General features: G+C 52.7%; 1 protein-coding gene across 1 annotated transcript; it reads left to right on the forward strand.

Moving 5' to 3' along the window:
- Positions 1-6,814: 6,814 nt before the first annotated feature.
- ANKK1 (ankyrin repeat and kinase domain containing 1) lies at positions 6,815-13,540 on the forward strand (the record flags this gene model as incomplete). The annotated part of the gene is made up of 8 exons (XM_082296934.1): positions 6,815-7,002; positions 8,805-9,099; positions 9,469-9,620; positions 10,336-10,385; positions 10,470-10,625; positions 10,849-10,967; positions 11,835-11,880; positions 12,204-13,540. 8 exons carry the CDS (start codon positions 6,815-6,817, stop codon positions 13,538-13,540), a joined length of 2,343 nt encoding a protein of 780 aa, XP_082153060.1.
- Between the last annotated feature and the right edge of the window lie 5,203 nt (positions 13,541-18,743).

Below are 18,743 nucleotides of genomic sequence, written 5' to 3' on the forward strand. Positions count from 1 at the left end.
GGTTTCCATCCAGCAAATCCTGGCAGCATCCAATTCTTCAGCGCTGGACCTTGCAAACCTACAGCACCTGAGCCCTTCCAGCCTGGTTCTGGTCAGGCCTGTGTTTGTCCTGCTGCCCAGTGACAGAGCACACTCACAGGTGCTGCCCTCTCCTCAGGGTGACCACAGAGTGGCCCACCTGGCTACAAATGTGGGGACAACTGGGAGCAGCCAGGATATCCCAGTGAAAACCAGTTCTTCTTATCCCAGTGGGAAGTCTGTGGGACCTGAAACTGCTCTGTCCACTGTGTCCAAGCAAGAAGCAGAGAGAGCAAAAGTAACTTCAGAGCCAGTGCCAGTTGATCCTAATCCTACAGCCCTCAGGGGCTTGTCCCCAGCTGTCACCTCAGCCCCAGGTCATGTGCTGGACCCACAGACGAGCCCCACAGCACAGACCATGCCCAGGCTGCCCGAGGAGATGCAGATTCCTGCTCCCCAGCAGGCCACAGGCATTGCTTTGCTTCCCCTGTCAGCAGAGCCTGGCACCTCCCCGCTGCCACCAGAGCTGGTATCCACTCAGAGCCCCCAGTCTTCCCCCAAAGTGGTTTTCACCACTGGAAGGCCACAATCTTCATCTGCAGCTCCTTTCCTGCCAGCAAAGGGACTCCGCGGCTCCCCAGAGCCTGCGAGCAGCACCGGGGCTGCAGGGCAGGGCCAGCACGGACAGGGAGGCTCCGTGCCCACCCCCAGCTCTGCCCATGCCCCCTGCACAGGGTGTTTGACCCCCAGTCCCCTGCCCAGGGCGTTTCCCAGCACCCAACCCCTGCAGTCCAGGCCACAAAGGCTCCCAGGCACCAAGCTGCTGCCATCACCAGTTGTTCCCAGCACGTCCCCAGCTTCCTCCGTGCTTCCAGCTGGGAATGAGCGCAGCGATTCCAGAGAGGGCAGCACAGCTCGGTCTGGAGTCCCTGTGCCTGCCACAGCACCTCAAACCCCCACCACTGCTGGAAAACCTGGTCTCACTCAACGTTTGGAGTTGGAACTCACCTCCACTGTGCCTCAGCCCTTTATAACCACACAGAGACCAACACTGGCACCAGAGCAGACTCCGCTTTCCACAGAGGGCCAAAGGAAAACGCCAATTTCTGGGAGAGTTTTGGCTGTGGTGAGCCATGCAGAGATGTCTGCCAGTTCTTCTGCACCTTCCCCAGCTCCTGCTGGGCTGTTCTCACAGACCAGCACGGGACAAAGCACCAGGCCAGCTGAAACCAGCACCAGTGCAGGAGAAAGAGGAGCTGGTAAATCCCTGGGAACCAGTGTGTCTCCATCAGCCGTGTTCAACACAAGGACACCACAGCCCCCCTCAGCAGCCCCGGGGAACAACTCCAGCCTGGCTTTAACTCCAGCCCAACCATCTGTGTCCACAGGCTCTGTTACTGCCCTGGAGGGACATCCCAAACCCACACAGGGCACGGCCCAGGCTGCAGCAGCAGCAGCAGCAGGGACTCCTCTCCCTGCAGCCGAGGGTGACGGAGTCACTGCTTCGCTCGAAGGCAAAGAGCGGCTTCACCTGCCAACCCCAGCCCTGCAGCCTGCCCCAGACGGGGTGCTCAGCTCCTCAGGGGTGCTCCCTGCAGCGCTGGGGAAGGGTGAGGGGGCAGCAAGAGGAGAGGCAGTGCCCACCAGGCAGCTGCCCACTCAGGCACCCGTGTCTGCTGCACATCCAGCATCACCCAGACTCCCTCTGGAGGAGGTGTCCCCCCCTCTGGAGGAGGTGTCCCCCCCTCTGGAGGAGCTATCCCACCCTCTGGAGGAGGTGTCCCCCCCTCTGGAGGAGGTGTCCCCCCCTTTGGAGGAGGTGTCCCCCCCTCTGGAGGAGGTGTCCCCCCCTCTGGAGGAGGTGTCCCACCCTCTGGAGGAGGTGTCCCACCCTCTGGAGGACACTGCCATGGAACAGGACTCTGCCCACTCCAGCCCTGGCACTGCTGCCGGGCCCCCCACACCGAGAGCAGTTTCTGTCCCTGCTAATAGGCTCGTTAATCAGGGCACTCATCAGCCCGCTGTCAATGACCCTGAGCTGCTCCCAGCCAGGGACCTCATCCAGGTCCCTCCGACCCCAGAGAGCCCCTCGAATTCCCCTGGGAGCCTGGCAGCTCTGACACTCCCGGGGGATCCCTGGCTGGATGCTGCGGGCACTGACTCAGCCCAGGAGCTGCTGCTGAGCACGGAGGGGGCAGAGGAGGAGGGCACGACGAGGGAAGTGACAGACGGAGCAGCTGAAGGCTTGGGGACAGCGGTGACACTGGAGCCTGGAACGCTGGGGAGCGACTCACACCAGAGGAGGGGGCTGCACTCGGATGTCACCGTGCTGGACGGGCAAGTACCCCTGGCTCCCTGCTTTGGGTGTTGCTGCTGCAGCCTGGATGGGTTTCATTTTATTCCCTTTATTCCCTTTATTCCCTTTATTCCCTTTATTCCCTTTTTTCCCTTTTTTCCCTTTTTTCCCTTTTTTCCCTTTTTTCCCTTTTTTCCCTTTTTCCCCAGCCTTGCCATCGTGAGTGACTCCTGCGGCTCCGGGAACCACTCGGTGCGGCTGAGCCTGAGCCCTGCAGGGGCCACAGCCCCCGAGGTCCCTGGATCAGAGCCTTCCCAGGACACCTTCCTGGCTCTGGTGGCCCTGCAGAGCAACAGCAGCCAGGCCCTGCTCCAGATCCACTCGTGCTGCGTGACCCCCTCCGCCAGCCCCGGGACTGCGGGTGCCCAGTGCTGCCTCTTCCACAGGTGGGAATGGGAAAGATCTGCCTTCATTTAGGATTTATGGGAATACACCATCCTGCACCCCGCAGGGGCTGTCACAGGTGTGCAGCATCCCCTTCCTGCTGGGGAGGCACATCCCAGGACAGAGCAGTGCAGGGATGCTTCTCCACACCCCCATTGCTCCACCAGCACCTCTTCTGTCTGCTCGAGGCCAGGGGAACGGGAGGATCCACTAACTGGGGTTTGTAAACCCACTGGGGTGTGAAATGTGCCTTAGAGGCAGCTCAGGGGTCGATTGGCACACCACAGCAAAACCAATGTCCCAGAAACAACTCTGCTGCTCTCGGGCTCCTGAGCAGGGCGGGCACAGCCGGGAATGCCGAAGTTTGGGGGATTTTCCTGTATCTCGGATGTAGATGCAGGGGTGTGGTGTGGAGTTTGTGCAGAGCTGTGCCAGCAGATCCTGCTTTAGTCAGGGAGAGCTGGGATTTGGAGCTGTTTGCCTTTTGTTCCTGCCAGGCTGCCCTGGGAATGCAGACATGTCCAGCTGCTGCAGGGCAGCAGCTCCAGAGCCGCCAGCTTCTCCATCCAGCTGTTCCAGATGCTGAACCACTCCGTGGCCTACCTGCACTGCGAGCTGAGGGTCTGCCTGCCAGGCCAGCCGGGATGTGAGCAGGTACTGTGGGGTGGATCTGTTCTCACAGCACCAAGGAGGGATTTGGTGCTCCCAGAGTCTCCACACCAAGGTCACCCCATGGCCACCCAGTCCTTGGTTAAAGTCTGGGACAGCAGTTCATGGTGTGGAGTGGTGGCAATAGTTGGTAATCGCTAAGAAAAGGAGATCAGTGAATAAAGATTTACATTTGTGCAGGTCCAAGGATTGCAATGACAGCAGAGGTGCCTGAGGAGGCCTGGGGGCTGTGCCCGGGCCCTGGGCCAGGATGTTCTGTTCAGGACACTCCCAGGTGTTTTCCATGTCTTTCCCAGGACTGCTTGGAAAGTGTGGAGCCCCTTCCCCAACCCAGTGACAGGACCAGCTATGGAAACCTGCACAACCTGGTCTCCCTCGGGCCCGTTTGGAGGATGAACAACAGGTTTCTGTATAAACCAGTGGAAGGTGGGGCTCTCCTGGTTCTATTTCTCTGTCTCTTCCAGAAGTTTTTGCTCAGCTTTTCCTGCTGCAGGAAAACAGCATCTTTTTAACAACTTTCTTGATTAGATTATATCCCAACAACTCCTCAGCTTTGCTTTGACCTTCCTAAATCCCAAATATTGTGGTTAATCAGTGTCACATCCCACAGAGTTTCAGCCAGGAGACACAGCCAGATGCATCCTGTGAAGGAACTGAAGCTTCAGGGGGAGGAAAGAGGAGAAAAATGAGGCAGAATGTTCTCTATCTGTAAGGAACTGCAGCATTTTGGTGCAGAATGAGGTTGGCCATAGGTCAGGAGTGTTCACAGGTGAAATACAGCAGCTGGTTAATGTTAATTAGATGTTTAGAGCTATTAGAAAAGAACTGGTACAACACGAGAGACTTCTCAAAACCCACTGGCACCATCCCTAACTCCTTGTGTCTTGTTTGTGCAAAGAACATTTTTCACTGCTCGATTCCCTCTCTCTGTGTCCAGGTGCTGGTCCTGCCATGCTGCTGCCCATCCTGCTGGGATCCCTCACTGGCTTTGCAGTCCTGGGCAGTGCTTTCATGGGCCTGTGGCTGCACCACCGGCAGAAAGCCAAGCCCAGCCGTTATCCCCCGTTCGGAGAATTCCATGGGCTGTGATCCCGAGCAGCTGAACTGCTCCTGCAGCTCCCCCAGCCGTCAGAGAAGCAGCTGAATTTGCTTTGCTTCTGTAGAGCTTCTGCTGAGCCAGGGGGAGGAGATGCCACCTCTGCTCTGAGCCTGCTTCTCCTTCCTTCCTTTCCTTCTGCATCAGCGACTCCACAAACTGCAGGGTAGAGAAGGAATCGTTGTAGTGCTCCAGCTGCCAGGGAGAGCAGAGCTGGAAGCCCAGCACAGGCTGGGCACAGAAATGGGGAAGCAGAGAGGAGATGAGGGGCAGAAGAACCCAGTGAAATAAAGCACTGGAGCCTGCCACCAGGGAGAAATGGTAGGAAAAATGGTGGAATTGGGAGTGTGGACAGGACCCAAGAGCTCCAGAGATGTGTTCCCTCGGCTTTACAGCTTTCCTCACCTCGGAGGAGCCAAGTCCCTTCCTCCTTTCCCTTTAGTCCTCTTGTTTTCTCCAACAAGTTCCCACAAATGGTCAGAGAACTCCAGTACCAGATGGAATCTGCTGGAATGCACTGGGGAGAGGCATCCATAGGATGGGGGATACAAACAAGGCTTTCCTGGGAGTGCACTGGGGTTTAGGGGCTGGCTGTGGGAGGGCAGCCAGGGCGGTGCTGTGGAGAGCCCCCAGTGGGCTCCAGCCCCACTTCCCTCTGTCCCAGAGGAACTGGGGCTACTCCATCCTGTCCAGGACCTCCTGCAGCAGCTGCTGGTGGAGAGGAACGGAGCGACCTCGTGGGGTGTGGAAGGAGCTGCGACACAGAGAGAGCGGGCGAGGAAAGGCACCTCTGGCAGGGATCTCCCTGTCTGTGCTGGGAATGACCAGCAGGACTCCTCAGCTGCTGTTCCTGCTGTCAGAGCCGGAACATCCCCGAGCTGTTGGCCCAGAAAAGCACCTGCAAGGTGTGGGGAGGGACAGAAGCAGCTGCTGCCCCTCTGCAGCCATGGACTGAGCGTGTTCCCCCAGTGCCTGCCCGCCTCCTGAACTCTCTGTAATAAAACCTGAGCATCGCAGTGTTTGCCTTGTCTGTGCCTGTTGTCTGTGCCCTGTTGTGCTTGTCCTCAGCTCCAAAACAGTGTTTGGCAGGTGGGCGTGGAGGGGAGCAGGGCATCACTGCTGGTGGGCAGCTCCCAGGGAGTGCCAGGGCATTGGCAACAATCAGGTTCTAATGGGGTTTTTTTCTCCCTAAAAAGCTGCAGAGCCTGGCTGGCTGTTTTCCCTTTTCTTTTCCTTCTTTCCTTAAAAGAAGGGAGTCCATTGCTGGGGCACCTCGTGTCAGTGTAACAGAAGTAACTCACAGTTCCACCTGGGTCAGGCTTCCTCCAAGGTTTTCTTCAAGATTCTGCTGCAGAACTAAAAATCCCAAGTCAAGGTTACTGGCAGTGAGACAATTACCCTGCAGCAGTGCTAATTATTATTTGTATTGCAGTAGCACTGAGGAAAGCAGCACCACCTCGTTTTTGACACTGAGTTACCTCCAGAGAGAGCTGAGGCATTAAAGACACAAATTCACAAGACCCAGACAAGTGTCTTTAAACCCTTTTACAGCTGAAGGTGTGCGTGCTGCTCCTGGTGCTCACACGGGGAGGGTTGAACTGCTCTGACCAGCCTTAGTTCCTCCAAACACCCTTTTCCAGGGATTTGACAGCAGATTTTATTTTATCCCTGAGGGGACTGCTCTGGTTTACCACATTTCTGGTATTTCTGCTGAGGTATTTTCTCAGGCTCATGCACTCATGTGCTAGTTCTGGTTGTTTGGGGTTTTTTTCTGTTCTTTATCTTTCTAGAGTGTTTTCCACCTCTCCATCCAGCTACTTCTGGGTTTTTTTTTATTCCTCTGTTCATCTTTCTAGAGTGTTTTCCACCTCTCTCATGTACAATTCTGCACAGGAGCCTCGTGCATTTCTCTGTTCCCTTCAAGCATCACCCAGCCCCACTTCCCCACCTCCCTTTCCCCCAGGCTGTTCGGATGCCTCAGGTGAGGAATCCCATCCTCAGCAATCACTAAAGGGTTGTTGTTTGCACCATTTTCCACCTGGAATTCTTTGAGGATTTGCCCACCCAGCGCTGGAGAGGAGAGAGCAGAGCCACATGCCCAGGCTGGAATTAATGCAGCTCCTGTGTGAACTGAACGCGGCGACACTGAGGATCCACCTCTTGGCAGCAGCTGACAGGGCTCCCCTCAGGTGAATCCCCACCTCCCCGGGCAGGGCAGGGCAGCCTGAGCTCCTCGGTGCCTCCTGCCAGCAGCCAGGCAGGAGGAGCAGCCGGGCTGTGCCTGCTGTGCCATGAGTGCGGAGCGGGGCCGGCAGCTGGGCAGCCTGACCGTGTTCAACAAGGAGGATTTCGAGGATGACTGGGTCCGAGTGGCCAGCGGAGGCTTTGGCCACGTGTACCAGGTGAAGCACAGGAGGTGGAGGACGGTCTATGCAGTGAAGTGCTCGCCGTACCTGCTGCAGGACTCCAGCACGGACAGGTAACCCTGCTCTGCTCTGCTCCGCTCCTCACTGGCCATCCCAGCTGGATGGACTTGGGGTTAAAACTCAGGGAAAGGGAAAGTCGAGGGTTTGGCACCCAAAGGGAGTGGGAAAAGGGTGTGGAGTGCTGCCTTTCCCTGTCTCGTGTGTGGATGTGCAAAGGGATACAAGGAACAAGGGCTGACATCTGGGGCTGAGGGCAGCATCTCAAACATGCATAAAAGCAGCCTGGTGACTTACTTGCAGCTTTCACTGCCCATTGGGGCTGATGTGTATCAATCACACTGAATTAATAATCCAAATCACCAGGTTTAGAGATGAGGGGCAGAGGATTTACAGCTGGTTTTACTGCCCTGCTCCCGTAGCCTCCAGACATCTCTTTCCTCTCCATGGAGCGCCTGCTCCTCTCGACTTCTTGCTCTCTCACCTGCAGAGACCCTTCTGGTGCCCACCTTGGGTCTGGAGATGGAGCAGGGCCAGGTAATCACAACCACTGCTGATAAAACATCCAATACAGCCAGAGCTGATGGAGAAACAACTGCATTGATGAAGTTATTTAATTTAAAATTTCACTCCATTCAACTTGGAAGGATCCTGCCTGGGTAAAAATCTCACACTTGTGTGATTTCTTGTTACTGACAACAACTGAGCTCAGGCTGAGCAGTGACTGTCCTCAGTTTGCTCTGCAGATATTATATTTGCATTTTGTTCTTGTTTGGGGGAGGAAAAAAAAGAGTCAAATTAATCAGTTTTACTTCTGTGTCTTATCAATTGTAGTAAAATACCTGAGATTCCTCAGCCCACAGGGAGGTCTCGCTGTGAGGAGCCTGCCAGAGGAAGTCTGGCAGAAGATTTTGCTTGGCTGAACCATTTTAGATCAATTAATGGCCTGGCCTAATTGTTGGCAGCTCAGCTCCGTTCCCAGGGTGTGCTTTTTAAAGGCACTCCTGGCACTTTGCTGCTTGGCTGCTTCCGGAGCGCTCCGGGCACCTCAAACTCGTTCAGCAGGTCGGGAAGGGTGAAACTTTGGAGAACCAGGTCTGCCAGAGCTGGCAGCGAGGAGCAGACGTGCCTGGGTTCCCCCTGGGAGCAGAGTCACAGTGCCCAGGGACAGAGGGCTGCAGGCACAGGTGGAGCTGCAGGAATGGCCAAGGCGTGACACGGGGCTGTGCCTGCTCCTGGCATCCTGCTGCCAGGGAAACACCGGGAATTTCATGGACTCACAGAGTGGTTTGGGTTGGGAGGGATCTTAAAGCTCATCCAGTGCCACCCCCTGCCATGGGCAGGGCCACCTTGCACTGTCCCAGGCTGCTCCAGCCTGGCCTTGGGCACTGCCAGGGATGGAGCAGCCTCTGGGAATTCCACCCCAGCCCCTCACCACATTCACAGGGAAGGATTCTTCCCCAGTATCCCAGCTGGCCCTGCCCTCTGGCAGTTTAGAGCCGTTTCACCAGAGTGTGACAAGCACAGGCTCTCTGTGGTCACTGGAGGCCTGCTAAGGACCGAAATAAGTGCAAGTTTTTAATCTCTTTCCTTGTGGTGGCTGATTTTGCCCAAATAAACCTCAGCTCATTTTGAGAAGTCCCAAGACCTTCTATGTCAGATTTTAGTCTGCAGAGGATCACTGTGTGGCACCATTATCATCAACTCAAGGGGAAATTGGGATGAACGTTTTTGGGGTAGGCAGTGCTCAGAAAGGCTGGGTGTCACTGAGTTACTACAGAGTTACTGAGCCTGTGGACCAACTGATAAAATTTCTTGCTTCCACTGTATTTTTTGGGTTTTGTTTTCGTTTTTCCAGGACCAGCATGAACTGTCTAATGGAGGAGGCAAGCAAGATGGAGAAAATCAAATTCCAGCACATCGTCACCATCTACGGGGTGTGCAACAGCCCTCTGGGGATAGTGATGGAATATATGGCCAGGGGGTCCTTGGAGAGGATCCTTCCCACTCACAGAATGTCCTGGCAGCTGAAATTCCGGGTGATCCATGAGATGGGCTTGGCCATGAATTTCCTGCACAGCATGAGCCCTCCTCTGCTGCACTTGGATCTGAAGCCAGGGAACGTCCTCCTGGATGGGAATATGCATGTCAAGGTATGGCCTTAGTGCTGGGTTCGTTAATTCTCAAATAAGGGAGAGGTTCTTTTTGCCAAACGAGTATCCCAGTAAATCAGGTTCTTCAGGAACATTCCGTGAAAGATTGACCTGTGGGGCTTTTAAGAAGTAGCTGGTGTACAAATTACATGGTGTTCTCAAGATCATACAGGGAATCTGGGCCAGCACTGGGAATTTAAGGCTCCAACTGGACTCAGTGGCTGCAAATTGTCAGGGTTTTGTCAGGTTCCAGCTGCTGGGCACCTTCTCCTGTCCCTGATCCCAAAGGATGGGAGGATGTCCGGGTGACAGGAGGAGGGACGAGTGTGAGCACGCATTTTGGGGCACTTTCCCTGTTTCTGCTTGCAGATCTCGGACTTTGGGCTGTCCAAGTGGATGGAGCAATCCAGCAGGATGCAGTACATCGAGAGCTCAGCTCTGAGGGGCACTCTGAGCTACATCCCCCCCGAAATGTTCCTGCAGAACAGCAAACCCCCGGGGATCAAGTACGATGTGTACAGGTGAGGGCTGCCACGGGGCACCCAGGGGTGTCCCCAGGCTCTTACACACAGCCAGGGGAGCTGCAACACTGCCAGGTGCCATCACACCCTGTTTTGTTGCTGTGAGTTCTTATAAAAATGACTGAGATCAGAGCCCAGAACAGCCAGTGCTGCTCTTTCATCCCAGTCACTGCTGAGATTCATTCTGGGTTTAAAACAACCTCAATACTGGCTTATCAGCCTCAGTGTTCAGCTTCATTTTGGTCAGGAATGGGCCGAGAAATTTCAACTTGGCTTTTTTCCTTTTGGGCAAAGAGCTTTGCAGCACATTCACAGGAGCTCCATGTCTGTGTCTGGAAAGCCCTCAGCTCCCTGGCCTCTACGGCACAGAGTGACCCAAGGCGAGAGGGAAAGGGAGATTTGCATGGTCACAGGAACTTGCAGTTCCCAGGGCTCTAAACCCCAATGTGAATAAAGTGGAAAAAAGGCACTGAGAGCCTGACTTTGACAGGAAAGGCTCCAAGTCACTCATTCACTGCACAGACCCTTTGGAGTGTGATGACCCCACTCTTAAGAGAGACATACGAGGCAGAATCATAAGGCCTGATTTTTTTGGCCTGGGGGTTGAAATCCTTCCCTCCTGAAGAACTTCCTTGCTGGTTTTCCCATTTCTCAAGAAGCAGAAGCAGTAAGTGCACTTAATGCCCAAGTGCTCACGGTCTCTGCTCTCCTGCAGCTTCGGGATCGTCATCTGGGAGGTCCTTATGCAGAAGAAACCTTACGCAGGTAAACACGAGCCCTGCACCTCTGGAATGTTTATTCCAGCCGTTTTCCCAGGGAGAACACCCAGAGTGTGCTGGTTTCTTCCAGGGGCCAACATGATGGCCATCATAGTGAAGGTGGCAGCGGGCAAGAGGCCGGGGCTGGAGCTCGTCAGGGATGACTGGCCCGGGGAGTGCCACCAGATGGTCGACCTGATGAAGAGGTGCTGGGACCAAGACCCCAAGCAGAGGCCAAGCTTTGCAGGTGGGACTGGGATGTGGATTAGCCGAGGGTCAGCCCCATGGCTTGACAAGCAGGGCATAAGTTTATGTGTAGTTTTCCCGGCTACATCTCCAAGATTTAACAGCTTGGTGCCCTTTTGCTGTCACACATCCCCTTCATCCCTTTTCCCTTCCTTGTCACGTGGGTCCTGCCTGGCTCTGGACCCCTGGGCAGCCTGCACAGCTGAACTGCTCTGCCCTGGCAGATATCCCTGTGGAGACAGACGTGCTGCTGGCACTGATCCAGAGCCTGGTGCTGGACCCGGAGAACGAGCGCCTTGTCAGGAAGATGTCCCACAAACCGGCCATCTCCAGGAGCCAGCAGGTGAGGAGAACCCCCAGCACCCCTCAGGAAGTTCCACTGAGTCTTCTCCTTGTTCTTACCAGATCCTGAGGCTGTTTCCCCTCTCAGAGGTGCACATCAGCACCTTTGCAGGGTGTGTCTGCACAGGTTGTGCCTCTGTAATTCATTTATGGGGATAAGACACTTGCAAATTAATTAACAAATGCACTAAATAGTCCGAGAGGAAAACCCTTTTCCAGACCTGCTCAGGTGAAGTGGGTTTATCATGGTGGCCTCAGAGACTGAAAGAAACACAAGCAAACACAGAATCACAGGGGTTCTGCTCATGGCACAGAACTGAGGATGTTCCAGACTGAACAACTCTCACAGAAATTTAAAAAATAGTTTCAAATCCCCGTGTTTCTCTGGCTAAGAAAAAAAATCAGGCTTCTGGCTAGTCACAGTGTAATCCCAGCCACTGGAGTAACTGTGCCCAGAAAACAGGGAGAAATAGGAGTTGGGAATTATTGGTATTTAGGGGGTTTTGCCAAGCTGTGCAAGCAACCAGAGGCCTGAAGAGGTGGGGGCTTCGGGGTCCCTAAACAACAAAGGAAATAATTTTGGGATGCTGCCGTGCAGTCAGGAAGCAGAATATGTGTGCATTTGGGAGCAAATGAGCATGAGGAGGAAAAGCTCATGGATATCCAGAGATCATCTTCAGGCTCCTCCATTCCTGTTGTGTCATGATTTGCTCAGCTGAGTTTTGGGTGCAAAAATCGGATTGGATAAAAAACTCTCAAATGATGATACAAAACTGCAGAGCAGCAGCAAAGAACTTTGTGCAAACATTACAGGATGCAAATAAACACTTTGTCTTACCCTTTTTCTTTCCCCCTTTCTGAAAACAAGAGTGACAAAGAGGAGTTCACCTTCCCCCGAGACACCAGGAGTGGGGGTAAGTAGGGGACTGACTTTATAATTGAAAATTAAAGCAGGGGAAGCTACAAAAATTGTCTGGTTTTTTGTAGGATGTGGCTCATAAGGTTCTCCACATGGGTGACATTTTGAGTTAAGGAAAATGAACCATACAGGAAATAGATACTGTGAGGGAGAGGCCAAATATCCCACTGCATGTCTGGCCTTATTTTATATTCCTTGTCTCTCAAATGACTTTATTTCATGTCATTCTATCAGGAGTCACATGCTCTCCCTCCTTTCTTGGGAGTTTTTCACTCTGTTTCACTCTTTTTTTCTCCCATTTTGTGTCCCTGCCTTCAGGAAAGGATAACCAGGAGGTTCCTGTCCCACCTCCGTGCAGGGAGGCTGGGAGCCCCGAGGAGATGGTGCCCGAGGAGCTCTGCAGGGTGCACGAGAACGGCCTGACCCTGCTGCACCTCATGGTGATGCAGGGCAACGTGGGCAAGGTGCGCTTCCTGCTGAGCTGCAGGGCCAGCGTGAACAGCCCGGCGGGCTGCGGCTGCACCCCGCTGCTCATGGCCGTGCAGAGGCGGCTCCCGGAGATCTGCTCCGTCCTCATCGAGCACGGGGCCGACGTCAACGCGCCCGACGAGGACGGCTGGACCCCGCTGCACTTCGCCGCCCAGCACGGCGACGACAGGACCGTGCGGCTACTGCTGGACCACCAGGCCCGCGTCAACGCCCAGGAGCACGACGGCTGGACCCCGCTGCACCTGGCGGCCCAGAACAACTTCGAGAACGTGGCGCGGGTGCTGCTGTCCCGCCAGGCCGACTCCAACACGCAGGAGGTGGACGGCAAGACCGCCCTGCACGTGGCCGCCTGCTTCGGGCACGTCGGCCTGGTCAAGCTGCTGGCCAGCCAGGGAGCCGACCTGGAGAGGAAGCAGAAGAACCTCAGGACCCCGCTGCACGTGGCTGTGGAGAGGGGCAAGTTCAGGGTGGTGCATTATCTGCTGAAGAACGGGATCTCTGTCAACAGCCTGGACCAGAACCACTACAGCGCCCTGCACCTGGCCGTGGTGAGGGGCAAGTACCTGATCTGCGAGAAACTCATCAAATACGGGGCCAACGTGGAGCTGAGGACGGACAAAGGCTGGACCCCCCTGCACCTGGCCTCCTTCAAGGGGCACATTGAGATCATCCGGCTGCTGAAGGGCAGCCGTGCCCGGCTGGACGCCAAGGGCAGCATGGACTGGACCCCCCTGCACCTGGCCACGCGCTACGGGGACGAGCCGGTGGTCAGCGAGCTGCTGCGCTGCGGGGCCGACCCCAACACGGCCGAGAGGTCCCACTGGGCCCCCCTGCACTTCGCAGTGCTCAGGGGCTCCTTCCTCAGCGTCATCAACCTCCTGGAGTGCCAGGCCGACGTCAACGCCAGGAACAAGGTGGGCTGGACGCCGCTGCACCTCGCCGTCCTCAAGGGCAACATGGCCATCATCAAGACCCTGCTCAAGGCAGGGGCTCTGCTGGACGTGGAGGACATCACCGGGTGCACGGCCCTGCAGCTGGCAGTGAGGCACCAGCGGGAAAACATCATCACCCTGCTCCAGGGCAAGGAGAACAAACCCGGGAGCAGGACTCTGAATGATGCCAAGATTCCAAGACCCAGACTTATCCCAGGAAGGACAGATTTGTAAATTCATCAGCTCTGGAATTTACAGCTTGAGCTTTCCCACGTCAGGTGTGATGCCTTAAAGCACCTTGTCCTGTCACCTGCTGATTACAGGAAAATATTTTCCCTTTTTAAATGGAAGGTTTTAAGGATGAACACTTAAGAGAGTAAAAGAAAATGAAGTTATTTGATGACAAGTTCTTTTCCAAGCTCGTAGAACATTTTGGCTTGGTGATACTTTAGGCAGTGCTTTCCTATTGAATCCTTCCTGTGCAGGGATTTATGCACTCCCTGTTCACACAGGCAGTGCTGAAGCTGTGCACAGCACATGCCCACATCTTCCACAGGTTTTATTGCTTTTATTCCATGTTTTCCTACAGAGAAAATTGGTGTAAAGTGGCCCTGGCACAGGTGGGAATTGAATCGTGAGCTTCTCACCTGCTGCTGGCACAGCAATGTGTCAGATTTCCTGACATCTCCTTTCTGTAACAAGAATCAAATAAAACAAGGAAGGAAGGAAAAATCACTGGTAGAGAGTATTGAAATGGATGCAGCACAGGGAAAAGAAATTCCAGAATAATCCCACACTAGATCTGGCTGTTTGCAGGCCGAGTCGTGTCTCTCGTGGGAAATAATTCCTGGTTTCCTTCAGGAAGATGTTCCAGAGCTTGATCCCTCCTGTGAAAACCATCTTCTTGGTGGATTTGATTCCTTTGTGACAGTGAGCAGCGCTTGTGTGCAGCTCTGGCAATCCCGTTGTGGCTCCTGAGCATTCCCAAACGTGCCTGGTGGGAGGATGACCTGAGCTGGGAAGAGGCTGAAATAGAAACAAACACCCCCAGCTCTGCAGGGGAGCTGTTATTGCCTGATAACATGAGATTAAACGGGTTAAAAAGAGGGGTTAAACAGCTCAACCTCTACCAATTTCATTTTCATTTTATGTTAACTTAAAGAATTGATGTGTATTTGATTCAAACCCAGTTTTTCACGATGCTTTGACACCAAAGCTTTTAGATACCATTTAAAATAAATTGTAATAAAATGATTCATTTTTAACATTTGCCATTGGTGAAGTGAGGAGCTGGGCAGGTTATGAAGTGAAATGTTGGTGACATTTTGGGTTGCAGGGAGTGTAAAAAATGGACCTTTTTCTACGACCACCCAAAAAAAAAAAGCATGGTGTATACAGAAATTCCTCAAGAATGGAAACAGAGAGACAGCAGGAAAATACTGATTTGTGATGCAGGTTTTCAAAGGGCTGGAGAAGGAAAGGGAATGTTCAGGGTGGGATTAGAGGCTGCTGTAACTGCAGTGAAGGATCTGTGTAGCTTGTGCCCATCAAATACCACGGAGTGAATTCCCATCCCATCCCATCCCATGAGGAGATGTGCCAGCATCTCCTCAGTTTCCTTCCTTCCTTTCCCCAGCTGTGTGGGGCATTAAAAGCCTGGCATTTCCCTGATTTACCTGCTCTCGATGCTCCCTAATTTTGCCCAAGGAGGAGAGGCCTGGCTGGAAAGAATTCTTGGGATGCTCAGTCCTTCCTGTGCAGCTCCTTCCCTCAGCTTCAGCTGTATTGATTCAGCAAATGTCTCCCCTGCTTGGTGTCATTTGAAATATTTACCCAGAAAAAAAGCAATCCAATTGCCACATAATTCAGCAGCTCCTTTCTGTCCCCGCTGCAGCAGAAAAACAAAACTCAGCTCGTATGTCATGGAATGTTCTCTACAAGAGCTTAATTAAATTTATAATGAAAATAACAGGGGATTAAGAAGACACGAGGGAAATACATTGCTCTTGCAAAGCATTCCAGAGGTGATAGAAGCAATTTGCAGAGAAAATTACCTGTTTGCTGCTCAGTTTCTATAGAAATTAAATGAGTCTTTACAAACTCTGGAAAAGTGCATTCCAGCCTCCGCTTTGTGACTGTGCAACTTGCAGCTTATTTCTAAAATTATTCGTAGATCTCCATCCCCCCACTTTTTTTTCCCCCCTTTTTCAACTCCATTTCAGTCTTTTGTCCCTGCTGGTAAATCTGCTGCTGATTATCTCATGTTCTTACCCAAGGGCTGCCAAAGTTCACAGCCAAGGCAGCTCCTGGCAGGGCATGGGAGCAGCAGCAGGCCAGAAACCTCCTGAACAGCTTGCTTGGATTCAAAAAGATCAAAATCATTGACCTTTATGACTCAAAAATTGTGTTTTTAAGGTACCCAGAGCTGCTTGGGTGAGCAGGGTGGTGTTGCTGATTTTGCCAGGGAATTCTGTGGAATGACTCTGGAGTGCTGCCCTGAACTTCTCTGTGCTGTAGCAGTTCCAGACAGCCTGAACCACGAGGATATTTTCAAATCAATTTCCCTCCAAAACCCTCAGAGAATCCCAGGATGGTTTGGGTTGGTCCCCTGGTTAAGATGGAAAATTGGAGGGGGAAATTTAAGGTCCCTTAAAGCTGATGTCATTGCACCCCCTGATCCCTGCTGGAGTCACCCCCTGCTCTGTAAATCCTGGGGTGTCATCTGGGCTGCCCACGTTCCCTTTCCATCATTTCTATCCAAGACACCCATGGGAAATGGATGTGACTTTTAAGACACAGGGTGTGACTTTTAAGACCCGGTGTTCTCCACAAACAGCACACAAAGAAACTCAGAGCAAATAAATCACCAGAACCAGGGGATGGTTTCACAAGGGGTGAAAGCTGGGGCTGGATTGATTTCCTAAGTGCTCTCAGTGCAGGATCTGACTATAATATAAATTTTCTGATGTAAAATTTGTTTGAAGGGGAGATGCTTGTCGTGATCAAAATGTGGACATCTCAGTGAGAAGTGCAGCTCTTCTGTGGGGGAATGTTCACAGGAAAATGTTTGGAAATGAAGTCAGTTAAATCCACGTTTTGCATTGCTCCTGCTTCCCAGTGACTGTGATTTGTTTGTTTGGCAGTGCTGCAATTATGCAGATACGGGATTAAATTAAAATTAAAGTAATGCTGCGTTTTAGAGGAAAGGAGATCTGAATAAATACAGCTTGTGGGGAAAAAGAAACCCTTATTTTTAGCAGAAATGCTTGTTTTTTTCCATAGCCCCTTAGGTGTGGAAAATCAAGATGTTTCTGACAGCAATGATGTGAATGTAGGAGGGAGTGATTTTAATGTAAGAAGGAATAGTGAATTCTGTGTTTCTTTTCCTTGCAAGGAGGTGGTTGTAGGCTCTGTGCTGTGTCAGACGTCAGTGTGAGACGTGCCTGGCTCCTCTCAGCCTTTCCACAGCCTGGCAGAATTGCCCTGCTCGGGCTGCTCCCTGCCCGGGCTACCCAGCCCTTCCCTGCGCTACTCCCCAGCTCCGGGGAGGGGTTTTGTCCCCTTGCTTTGAAATAAAACCACGCTGTCACTTCAGAAAGCAGCTCCCCACCCAGTTCTATCAGTGCACGCAGGTGTGAGCTCCACTTCCATTAGAATAATGGGGAAAAGGGGCCTGACTGGGAATCAAGGAGCACTTGCTGTTTCCTCCTAGCAGGCATCTCATCCCCAGCAAGTTCAACATCTTTTGATCAGCTGCTGCTTTCCTCTCTTCTGGCTCAGAGCACAGCAGGAAACCCTTCTCTTGTGCAATTTGCTACTGGCCTCGTTCTCTTATTTGGGAAAAAAACCCCACAAACCCAAGCCCAAAAGTGATTGTTTTTAAAGCCTGAGGTTCTTGGAGGTGAGAGGTGGAGTTCAGCTCTGTGGGGGCAGTTTGGGGAGGAGATTCCGCAGTTCAGGCTCTCATTTTGGCACATCAGTGCTCCTCACACCCTCTGTGGCCTTGGGAAAAATCTTTTGTACCCAAACAAAGCCCAGGAAAATATTTATATCCCTCCTGTAAGAACAACAGGGCACCTCAGAGGTTGAGAGCCATGAATCTGCTGCTCAGCCTGGGTTTGGGAGGTCACGGAATCACGGAATCTGTGAGTCTGAAGAGCTCTTTTTGTGGCAAGGAGTGGCAGCAGCGTGCTGGGAGGAACAGAAAACCATCCCTGGAACACATTGCTCTGAATTTCCCTTAAAAAAAATATCAGAGATCACTTCCAAATCATCCAGGAGAAAACCCAGAGAATGTGACTGAACCCCCCCGTCCTGGAGGGAATTTCTTCTGAATAAAAATAAATAAATAACCCCCACCAGCCTTGCTGGTTAGAAAATATCCCATTAAAGACTCCAAGTCCATCTGGAGCAATTCCAGAGAGGAGCATTACGCAGGGTCAGCAATCAGGGGGTGCAGTAATTAGCTGCAATAAGGACTAAAATGAGCCTTTGTTTGCTGCTGTGCTGCAGGGCCATTACTTTAGAAATAAAAGAGAAACATTGTGGACACTGAAAAAATTCAGCTTTGACAGAATTGAGGTTTGGGGCATTTCTGGCCTCGTTCCATGGCACTTTCACTGCTCTTCAGCACCAGCCTGTTCCTCAGCAAGGCAGAGCAGCGTTCTTACCACCAGCAAGATTTTATTGCTGTTCTTTGGGCAAACTCTTAATATCTGCTCCAAGCAGGAAAAAATCCTTATGAGGAGTTCAGGGAATTAATTTTCTCGCCTTGGAAAAGACTCCAGTCTGCCAAAAGGTTTTGCTGAGGCTGCCCTGCCTTTATTTTGTTTAAGTCCTTGTTTTGTAACCCCCAGCAGGATTTCTCCCGGGAGAGCTGAGGGCTGTTTGCTGCCCAGTGTGTTGCTCCTTTTGGCTGAGCACGGTCGTGTTCTGCTCCAGGGAATGCTGGAAAATGCCACAGGACATGAGCCCACTCAGACATTAAAAAGTGACAGGGAAAAATCAACAACCACCATGAGAGAAAGAGACAAAAACAGAGAAAAAGTGGAATTCCTCAGAAATCTGGTGAGCTTGGAAAGTGCTGCTTTTGAGGTCATTTTGGGAGTCTGGGAGCAGCTCGTGGGGCTTGCTGCTGCATCTCCTTGGCCCCACGGAATCATTAATGTTGGGAAAGGCCTCCAAGATCACATTTTCCAACCTTTTTCAGAGCCCATCTAGGACAGTAGGGTGCCCAGCCCTGGAATTCACTTGGAAAATCTGGGCCGTGCCTTGGCCTCACCGTGTTTGTAGTCTGAGGGGGAAATTTCAAATGATGCCTCAAACATCAGCATGGATTTGAGACTTTTGGATACTTAGGCAGCTGGAGGATGAGCCTTGCTGCAAAAACAGCTTTCCTGCCAATGAGTTAAACCCGTCAGCGAGCTCGTGCAGCCCC

The sequence above is a fragment of the Coloeus monedula genome (genome assembly GCF_965178545.1).
Source record: "Coloeus monedula genome assembly, chromosome: 25".
In the NCBI taxonomy this organism is placed as follows: Eukaryota; Metazoa; Chordata; class Aves; order Passeriformes; family Corvidae; genus Coloeus; species Coloeus monedula.